This window comes from Priapulus caudatus, unplaced genomic scaffold (genome assembly GCF_000485595.1).
Source record: "Priapulus caudatus unplaced genomic scaffold, Priapulus_caudatus-5.0.1 Scaffold275, whole genome shotgun sequence".
Taxonomy (NCBI): Eukaryota; Metazoa; Priapulida; class Priapulimorpha; order Priapulimorphida; family Priapulidae; genus Priapulus; species Priapulus caudatus.
In genome coordinates, this window is record NW_014577336.1 from 139,597 (window position 1) to 151,070 (window position 11,474).

The window sequence follows — 11,474 nt, forward strand, 5'->3', positions numbered from 1 at the left end:
TTAGTTTAGTTGCCTTAGTTTAGTCTAGTTTAGTTCTATATTTAGTTCCATGTTTAGTCTTAGTTGCTTCAGTTTAGTCTAATTTAGTTCTGTGTTTAGTTTAGTTGCCTTAGTTTAGTCTAGTTTAGTTCTATATTTAGTTCCATGTTTAGTCTTAGTTGCTTCAGTTTAGTCTAATTTAGTTCTGTGTTTAGTTTAGTTGCCTTAGTTTAGTCTAGTTTAGTTCTATATTTAGTTCCATGTTTAGTCTTAGTTGCTTCAGTTTAGTCTAATTTAGTTCTGTGTTTAGTTTAGTTGCCTTAGTTTAGTCTAGTTTAGTTCTATATTTAGTTCCATGTTTAGTCTTAGTTGCTTCAGTTTAGTCTAATTTAGTTCTGTGTTTAGTTTAGTTGCCTTAGTTTAGTCTAGTTTAGTTCTATATTTAGTTCCATGTTTAGTTTTAGTTGCTTTAGTTAAGTCTAGTTTAGTTGCTTCAGTTTAGTCTAGTTTAGTTCTGTGTTTAGTTTAGTTGCCTTAGTTTAGTCTAGTTTAGTTCTATATTTAGTTCCATGTTTAGTTTTAGTTGCTTTAGTTAAGTCTAGTTTAGTTGCTTCAGTTTAGTCTAGTTTAGTTCTGTGTTTAGTTTAGTTGCCTTAGTTTAGTCTAGTTTAGTTCTATATTTAGTTCCATGTTTAGTTTTAGTTGCTTTAGTTAAGTCTAGTTTAGTTTCTTTAGTTTAGTCCAGTTTAGTTCTATATTTAGTTCTCTGTTTAGTTTAGTTGCCTTAGTTTAGTCTAGTTTAGTTCTATATTTAGTTCTCTGTTCAGTTTAGTTTCTTCAGTTTAGTCTTGTTTAGGTTTATGTTTAGTGTAGCTCTAGTTTAGTTCTAGTTCAGTTTAGTTTCTTCAGTTTAGTCTTGTTTAGGTTTATGTTTAGTGTAGCTCTCTAACTACCGGTTTATTTTGGGCAACAAAGAACGTTTATTAAGTTTTTTTTTAAATAAAGTCTGTTTATCACAGTAGACGTCCCCACGTGGGTCAGTACTCTCTGTTTTTGTTGAGTTTGACCATCGAGCATAAAATTGTTGCTTTACAGTGAGCAAATATTTCAGTCAAATGTGTATAGTCTACAGCTGATGTGGTGCAAAATGAAGAGAAAATGGGCGTTCATATGAGGCAAACGTGTAGTGCAAGTTAATATCGAGTGCTAGAACTCCGCAGTTGAATTAGCGTGGTGGCAGCCAGGCCATCTCTGGTCTAGTTAATATCCTACGTGCAAGGCAACGCAACTAACCGACTGCATAATAAATGCGTTGATTTCTCTTTGGATTAACGCGATATTTATGAAACGGTTTCGTAAACCTTTTGCATTGAAACATTTACATGTGAAGCCAATATTGCTTTGAGTTTAATATTTTAGTGATCGTATAATGTAGGCATAATCACAGTTCTATTGTGATGTATTCAGTGAAATGAGGCAGACGTTAACTATTCTTGCTGGTTGTGGAAGCAGCGCTCCCATGAAATGTGACTAATTGTGGTTAGTTCCAGTTTGCTTTCTGGTGTTCCAAGCGCATATTTTTTCCCGTTTTACCATTGGGAAGGCCATTACCGCGCTAGATGTAAATGTTACAGTTTTCAAAACATACCAACAAAGCCATAATACCATCCAAAACTAATTTTTTAAGTATCGTGGCACCTGAAACTTTTCGCCTTTTCTGCATCATTTCTACTTTTTACCCGTGTTTATACGTCTGTAAACTCGCACAACCCATACATTCGTCGACACATTACCTTACTGCTGCCTGTGCAATTATTGTAGTTATGTGATATTGCATTTCCTTTTTCGTATGACTGACATCTTGCCCATGCTGCTAATTGGCTGTGTCACGGAGACGAATTTATATTGCATTCGCCAGAAGTAGGTGAACGCGTAGGTACTCCCCCCCCCTCTCACCTGCATTCGTATTGCTCGTCGTTTAACCACTCAGAGCTCCAACCCCCCCACAGGGAGTCATCCGCGTGTGTGCACTTAGAGAGAGAGAGAGAGAGAGAGAGAGAGAGAGAGAGAGAGAGAGAGAGAGAGAGAGAGAGAGAGAGAGAGCGAGAGGAGAGAGAGAGGAGAGAGAGAGAGAGAGAGAGCACGAAGAGAGAGAGAGAAGAGAGAGAGACGAAGAGATAGAGCAAAGAGAGCCAAGGAGAGAGGACGAGTGGGCCGAAGCCAGTTACACATCACGAAGAGAGAAGCCTCGACCACGCGAGGAAGACCGAAACGAGTCCCGGAAGAGAGAGAGAGGGCCTGGGGGGGGGGAAAGAGAGCGCCACAGGGAAACAATCCCGAGTGATAATCTCAGCGCCCACCACCCACTCCCACCCCCACCACGACCGCCGCCGACCTTCCCGCACCACACACCTACCAGCCCACGCCTACACCCACAACTCCCAGCGCACACACGCCCACTCACTCTATCCCACTCTTACCCGCACCAACAACAGTCACCACACGCCAGCCCCACTCACTCAACGCCCTAACTTTAGCACCCAACACAACTCGAACACGCCCCTCCTCACAGCACACTCAGCCCATCACAAACACCATAAAAAGCCAAACGCCCAGCCGACACCCCCCCTCTTCCTACTCTGAGCCACCCACACAGTCCTACCCCCAAGCCAACACCCTGCACCCCAAACCCCACGCCACACCTCCTCTTCCTACTTTCCTCACCAAACAGCTCGCACCCCAGGACACACCCTCACCCCAAACCCCAGCCCACACACCTCTTTCCTACCCTCCACACGTAACACAGTCCCACCCCAGCCAACACCTCACACCAAACCCAGCCACACCCCCTCATTTACTACTCATTCCACCAAACAACAGTTCTACCCCAGCGCCACATCCTCCACCCCAACCCCAGCCCAAACAAGCCCCCCGTCCTCCTCCTCCTCCTCCTCGCTACCTCCTACTCTCCCTCCACACCCGCCAGCCATCCATTCCCCAACCCCAGCACCTGGGTGGAGATAACGCGCCACTCACGACTACCCACCGCACAGCTCCAACGACCCCTCCTACCCTCACCTTACCCTCCCTTCCACACCACTCAAGACCCATTCCTCCTTCACCGACCAGGTGGTTGTGAAACGGGTCCTGTCGCGGTCGCCGCGTGGTTACTGGCTCGAGTCACTGGACGGACGCACGCACGGCAGACCCTCATCATCTACCATCGGAACACACGTTCACCGTCGAAAAGAATTCCGCTTCCGCAGCGTGATAGAAGGCGAATCAACAAAGACTGCTTTCGCCCTCACGTCTCACCCCGCTACCGCCGCCCCCCCCCGCCTCAACCTGTCCAATCACGAAGAATCACTACGCTCCATGCAGCACAGATGCAATGCATGGCGCAGGTGTTACCTGTGAGCTATACATGTATATATTTAATATAATATATAATTATATATTTATATACTATATCATATATATGATACTTTGCCTACGTGTTACTATATATATAACTATTCATCATATATTATCATATAATAGTATAGATATACTAATGCCTCAGACGTGTTCTCTGTGAGTATACATATATAATATATATAGTCTGCCCCTGCTGGTCCGGCTTTGTTGCCACGCTGGCTCAGGCGATCTAAGATTGCTCAACCGGTGTTTGTTCTGCTCGTTACGTATCACTTAGTTTTCTTTTTTGCCCGTCTGCGTAACGTCACGGGCTCCACGGGGACCCTCCCACACACTCACTCTGAGGGACACCGCCGGCAGCCATCCTCCTCACCCGCCTCACCTCAACAACTTCACTCAGCCCTCCTCGCTCACTCATACCCGTCACTCACACCACCCTGCTCCACCCACTTCATCAGCTAAATATTGAGCCATAGCGCACCGCATGCGAGAAAGAGACGATGACGAGAGAGAGAAGACAGAGAGAGAGAAGAGATGAGAGACGGGAAGATCCCCCCCCTCAGAAGAGCGCGCACAGAGAGAGAGAGAGAGAAGAAGAGAGAGAGCGAGAGAGAAAGAGAAGAGAGCAGATAGAGAAGAGAAAGCAGAGAGAGAAGAGAGAGAGAGAGAGAGAGAGAGGACGAGAGAGAGACCAGAGAGAGAGGAGCAGGAGACAGAGACAGAAGAACAGAGACAGAGAACCGAGAGACAGAGACAGAGACAGAGAACACAGAGACAGATGCGACAGAGCAGAGAGAGAGAGAGAGAGAGAGAGAGAAGGAGAGAGAGGAGGACAGAGTACAGGAGACAAGACACGTGGATGAGACCAAGACAAGAGACGAGAGACAGGAGACAAGAGAGAAGAGAGAGAGAGAGATGAGAGAGAGCAGAGAGAGAGACGAAGAGAGAAGAGAGAGCACCGACGAGAGAGAGCAAGCTCACTGAGAGACCAGAGATGAATTTATACCTACTCATTAGAGAATAGACTCGCTCGCTCAGGGCCACACACTCACTCCACCCCTCCTCACCTCATCCCCTCCCTCCAACACCACCGTCCCTACCCCCTCACACACACACCACCCAGCCCTCTCCCAGCTGACAGCCCGCCCACCCTGCTACGCGCGCCCCTGTGCTCCCGCTTCATGTTACTGACCCTAGCTTCGCCAGAAAGTGCCCGATACAATGCGCGCATCGCCAGCTACATGTCCCACTATACCCCACACATGAACACGCAGGCTTCCCCACTGGCCTCGCCGGTGTCGTCGAAGCTGCGAGCAGCTAATGACCGAAACGCGCACCACTAAGCACACCTCCAATCCCTTAAGCGGGCAGCTATGTACTCGCGTACAAGCGCATCTACATACTCCGAGTACGGTGTAGCGTGTAACTGGCCTATAGTAATACGCGGACCCTGGCTCCCCGCGTGAAAAGTGATTATACGTCGCGAAATCTACAGCCCGTCGTAATGGAAAAGGTTAATCACTAGGAACTGGCTCTCCGTGTCTGACCAGTAAGGAACTTGGAAATTAGTGGGGCCTGGCTAATTCCGATCGCAATTGAGTGGTAGGGAGGATTGCTCAACGCACGTCGTTTGATAGCAGTGGTTGATGTGGAGGCGCGGGCGGGGGGTATGCTGTTGCTTTGGGCATGTTCACACCTAGTTTTTAATTATCGGAGCTGACTCGTGATCAATTGTTCAGCTCTTCTAGGGGTAGACCCCTAAATATTAATGACCTCAGTGTTAATAAGTCCTCTTATGGTTAACTTTTGTTCTACGTCTATATATATGCACAATATTCATATGACATCAATATTTCCATACAGTTGACTATCTTACTTTGATGATCTATTGTGAAAGTCAGAGTTCGCAATTGTGTACTTGACGTAGAGAATCCGAAAGATTTGTTTTTTTTTCTAAGTATAGAGAAGGGGTACTGGACGGGCATCAAAACTTAGGATTGAAAAATGCATAAGCAGGGTAAAACCCGTCCATGGATAGTGGGGTATATTCTAAAGTATTAAAAAGAGCCTGGGGCGAACCCAAGAACCCGCTACAAACCCATTGTGAATGAAGGCGTTTAGCTTCACTAAAACCCCAAACAATAATTGGTAGTGTACTAGGCAAGCAAAGACGAGCACGCATCAAGATGTTGGAGCTGACTTAATCAGTGGTGTGCCTAATTCGCGCTATGGTGTGGCTTTGCGCATTTAACTGTAAATCTTAAACGTCCTAATGTCCACATAATAACAATGATAGAAAAGGGTGACAGATGCAACATGAAGTAGAGAGTCTACTACGAAATAATCGCAGCATGTTATCGTTCCGGGAAAGTCCCTGGTGCACGCAAAGCTGATGCTGTACACTCTGGCGGCTCATTGTCAACCCAGGATATATTGAATGATGTCCAACAGTTAATTGATTCAATGCTGATCAGATTCCAAATGATCGGACTGACTTACGTAACATCAATGCAATTTCCCATACAATCAGCGCCGCTCCATAAGCACGCGACGTGCTCGCATAGATTCGCGTGTCCTCAACAGTACACACACCATTTAAGGCCGTTTACAGCGAAACAGGGTAAATAGCAAAGTTTAATGTAGAGCTAGGTAACGTAACTACTGCGTTAAACACTTGTTTTCATAAATCAGACATCAAACGAAATCCAACGTATACCTTATTTGCGCCTAATGTCACGCGAAGTAGTCACACAAGACACACTAAGCACTATGGAGCAGCAAAGCCGGTAACCGAGCGCGCTACCAATAGATAGCGCAGCCCCGCATTATATTGGCCCCGGTCGCTCCACGCACGCCCAACTCAAGTAGAATGCACGCAATGCCACGAGCACGCAAATCAAAGTCAAAAGGTACATAGATGCGCGAAAAACACCTCTACTGCGCCACCAAAGCGAACGCACTCACGTAGCGCCTGCGGGGGGTGAGCATCCAGCTGCCCTCCATAGATCTGAGTCAGGAAATTAAAAAATAATATTGTCTAGAGGCTAGAAAAGGAAATTGTCGTAGCCACAGCAAGCTAAGCGCCACTGTAACATGTACGCAGCTGTTACACTACTTCACACACAGCACACCGCACACAGACACACGAGCACAAACCGCACCAGCATCAACAAATACCGACACCACACATCTCCTTCGATCTATCCACACATTTAACAAAATTTTGTGGGAACCCCAAGACCCCACCTGTTCTCAAACGAACCCGCCAGCTTTGAAACCTGCACCCGGCCCCACTCCGCGGCGGCCCCCCTCCTAGAAATTGCTCACAAGCACTCATCACACAACCTACGCCCATACACAGCACAGCACACACCACAACACCACAACACACACACACGCACACACGCCGAGCTGCACTGACCGCTCAGGTTGCGGCAGAGCTTATGGAAACCCATCCCTCTATGTACGTTACAGCAACTAACAACTAACCATTGCGCTTAACATAGAAATGCTTCAACGGACTCCGTCATCGTCACTCAACCACGGAGCGACGCGCCATTACAATGGCTCCATTGTAGGATAGCACGACACGTCGCCGCAAGTTTAACATGACAGGCGATAAGGGGCAAGTGCAAGTTGTTGGAATAATTTACAACAATTAAAGCTTTTGTGAAAGCCAGAAATTCGCAGTTTCGGCGCTCAAACTCTCGCGCGACAGCGCGCACAACGCCATTTAAACGCCAAGAATTGTCACCCGCGAGGCACAGCCATACGAATTTGCTCACAGAATCGATCTCACACCTAACGAAGATAAGGCATTCTAGAGGCTCTTGCCACGCTATACGGAAAGCTACGCCCACCTTCATAAACATAGCACCAAAGGGAGCGCTCATCTAAATACGAACATTCTCTTCCACATCGTACCGTGCACGGGCGGGCCACAGTATCAACGAACCATGTGTATAAGTTAATAAAACGCCCGAGCACAGCACCACAAAATATACAGACAACGCAAAGGCCTACTAACCGTTAAACGCCAACGCACGTACGCAACGCACTCCAACAAGTGCGCGGTGAGCTTCTTATATAAGCCACTTAATATGCGATGACCGCCACGCGCAGTCATACATGTTAAAGATTGACTACTGCGTACGACTCTAAGTAAAACGAAAACAGTTGAGCACCCTGTACTTGACTCCCCACACTCAGATCCTACGACCCGGTAAGGCCGCTAGATCACTTGTCCCGATGGGATTCGCGAGGCCGGCACAGTCGATACTGGAGAATTCTGGACTAAAGGCCTCTAAACGCCGGGTAGCTGGACGGCCGGGACCGGACGCTACCTGGCTTCAACTCGATTGTCAAGCGATCCAGTCCGTAGTAGGAGAATCCATTTGAGATACGTGCTGCGTTTAACTGAACATCGCCAAACACGCAGCGCCTTTAAGGGGTTTTAAGCCCTCAGCGTCGCCGGATACATAAGAACGCAATGACAACTCAGGAAAAACAGCCAGACAGGTGATCGATGGCAATATCACCTACATAAGTAGCATACGCGCCGCCGCGGGCGCGCTCTGTTTACTGCGTAAGTACTCTATAGCACAAGCCGCGTTATCGCACATCATAAAATCCCACGAGTAAGGTCCCCGCACACGAACACCCAGCACCACGCAACAGCGGACCACACACCACACACCCCACCTTACACTTCACTCAAACACGCAACGACGCACGTGAACGCACAACGCAAAACACCACCGCCACGCACAGCACGCCAATGCACGAACATACGCACACCACACCCGTTACGCAACACACTTTCTTGTCGACAGTTCCCACGCGCATGTATAAGACCACATTGGCACTCTCGAACAATTCTAAACACCCGACGATACGGATCAACGATATCACACAAGCAACACGTAATGTCAAATCTACACTTACGGATCAACAAAGGCTGTGTGTCGAGATGACGTCAGAATGTGAACCTGTATGCATGTAGTCCCCCGCAACTCAAACCGCGAAAATACTGAGAGTAATCACAATACCCTCAATACACCGCAAGAAACGACGTTTAACTTAGGTTGTCATTCAGATCGCGAGTACGAAAACCGTACATGACGACCACACCGACCACCCGGCCTGGCAATGCCTGTGGTTAGCGAGTTTGTCTGACACGACATACCGTACTAGAGTGGCGCGTGTACGCCGCGGACAATCGCCGGTAAAGGCCTCTAACAAATAACTACTTGGCATACGCAATATTTTTCGGGCCCACGTACAGCACATTTTGCGGCGAAGCCAGCACCATTGACCGTACGTCAAGTCGCAATGTCGTTATTCGTCCACCGATTCCAGAAGAAACCGGCTGTTAAAGCTTGAGCGTATCGGAACCGTATTAGCAGGGAAATTCGCGAAACATAAACGCACTCAGCATTCCCAGGCGAAATATACACAAACGCTCAGCATATAGCGTTTGGTATAACGATAATACCGACATGCTCAATCCAATAAAAAGACCTCACCGGAAAGAACGAACTGACACCATGAAAGAAATCATCTAATAAAGTTTCCCCAATCCTCTCCAAAATCCTACGCTGGATCCAACACCACCTCAGAACATCTATCCTAACACATATCCCAAGAGCTATTTGTATGTGTATGGTAAAGCTAATACTAAGACGGAATACAAGAAGTGTGTAAACATCCTTACAGGGCTCTATAATATATTTGAGAGAGATTATACTGTAGAACTAGATATATATATACGATCGATAGATATTATTAGTATAAATATGGTATATATATATATATATATAATCTATTGACACCCATCGAAATAATTTTATTACGCCGTGAATACTTTTTTATGATTCGCTTGTACTCCTCTGAACAGCAGGTGTGTCTCACATGACGGGGACCCCCCCTCTCTCTCGTGCGTCTCTCTGTCCTGGCTCTCCATCCCGTGTCGGCCCATCTGCAGGAGCTTTTTTTCGGAAGAAAGCTCGTCAAAGGAAGTTCTTCCTTGTCCCGACCGGACAGCTGGTGGCAGACATCTGGTCCGGGCTTCTCGGCGAGCGAGACCGGGAGTACAACGCCGAGACTGCCCTCAGCTCCGACGCAGCTGAAGTACAAAGACATCCTGAAGGAACAAAGAACATCGCGAGCTCCGTGCAGCCGGATGACACAGCGCGCATGTCGTCGCTCGCAGGGCGTGTCCGCGAGCGCGGTCGCGGGAAACAGGTGAGTGGCGCCATCCTCTGTCATCGTCGGCGAGCCTGCATAGGATGCTAAATTATCAAAAAATAAAAATTAAAAAAATAAAATAAATCTCTGTCATCGTCGCCATAACAATAAGCAACGTGGTAATATCGTCGTCTGATTCCGCATCCACGTTGTGATCTGAACTCTGTACCAAAGGCGCTGGCTGTATATACACGGGCGCCAGTTGTGGGTCTGAATCTCCTAATAGCCACGGGCCTGGCCGCCTGGCACGCCTGTAGCCAGGATTGTGGTTGAATGCTCTATAGGCCAGGGCTGGACAGCCCCGTGGCTGCTATAGCCAGGTTGTGATTTGATCTCTATAGCCAGGGCCTGTTGTGCTGCTGCTATATGCCAGGCAGTTCGTGATTTGATCTCTAAGTCGGCCACCGCGCCAGGGGCCTGCTGAATCACGCCAGCGTCTGTAGCGGATCTATATAGCCAGGGCGCTTGGCTGATAAGGCGAGGTTGTGTCCTGAATGACTCTATAGCTATAGGGATTGAGCTCTCTATAGCCCAGGGCCTGACCGCTATAGCTATGCGGGTGTTTGTTGAACGTTTAGTCGGATAATAGGTATTGATCGGCCGACAGATTTACGGTGGCTTTGCGTCTTAATTATGATTCCGAAAGGATCCCGGTCAGTGAAGACAGCCACTGCTGCCTGCTATTGTAGCAGATTCTGGGATTTAAAAGCAATATTTGAAATTGCATTCATATTGAATATCTTACAATTGTGTTTGGTAAAAGAGCCGCGTTTAACAGCTCACTGCTGCTGTGCGGTTTTGACTGTGGCCGCCCTTGTTTTCTCTCTTGCCGGCCTTTGGCCTGTTATTTTAATCATATTTCAAAGCAGTGAGGATTTCCTGTTGATATCATGTCCTCGGAAATGGGTCAGTGGTGTAAAACCCCATCGGTAAATAATCGAGTTTTATCTTGGGGTTTTCCCGCATTCGGAAGCCATTTGTCTAATATATATAAAAAAATTGTATCCTTAAGATAACCTATTTTTAGGAAGCTTTTAGCTTGTAATGCAATGTGTGTTTGTGTTTTTTTTTGTATCTAGCCTCCTAGGTTAGCGAGCTACATGAGAAACAACAGCATTATCTCTACTGGCAGTGGGTCAGTTCACGATGAAGATGATGACGATTCTGAGATGGAAGAATACGAGGATTACATCATCGATAGCAGTAAGAAAAACATTCTAGTAAATCCAAGGTCAGAACGGCAGTTGTATAGCATGCAGTTAACTGATTCGTGTGCGGATTACCTCACTGGCAGTTCCTATAGCTTCCATTCCACCTAAAACCTCATATTATTCTAAGCTTCGGACTTTTTCCTGAATTTGTGTATCCGGATTTTGTTCCATCCTCTAATGGTGAAAGATTCGTTCGTGTTCATGTCATGTTATCAGGAATGTATAATAACTAGAGATACAGATCGATCGAGATAATAACACCAGCTTCTTATTATTATAATAATTATTTGAATTATTTGAATTATTAATTTTATTAATTATTATTTTTATATATTATTATAAAATTATTGTAATTATTTTTATTTATTTGACCTGATTGTAATATATTTTATTCAGTTTTAAATTAATTAATGAATCTATATCAATAGATAATCTATCAGAATCACTACTTTATTATCCACGGGAGTCCTAGAATATATGGTTATAGTACAACAGGAACAGCCAAACAGCCCCACCCTGATACATCATCTGTGCCATGTTGCGGTGCAACCGCCGAGAACTGAGGAATGGTAATCGGTCCTGGGAGGGGTTCGGACAGCGAGCCCCACCGAGCGAAGAACG

General features: G+C 46.5%; 1 protein-coding gene across 1 annotated transcript in view; it reads left to right on the forward strand.

Annotated features, from left to right (window-relative positions):
* LOC106808420 overlaps positions 1 to 10,961 on the forward strand; it is an 88,740-nt gene extending 77,779 nt beyond the window's left edge. Inside the window, 3 exon segments of the mRNA XM_014811138.1 lie at positions 7,606 to 7,710; positions 9,397 to 9,639; positions 10,722 to 10,961. Of these exon segments, the coding sequence (XP_014666624.1) occupies positions 7,606 to 7,710; positions 9,397 to 9,639; positions 10,722 to 10,961 (588 nt within the window).
* The last annotated feature ends 513 nt before the right edge of the window (positions 10,962 to 11,474 follow it).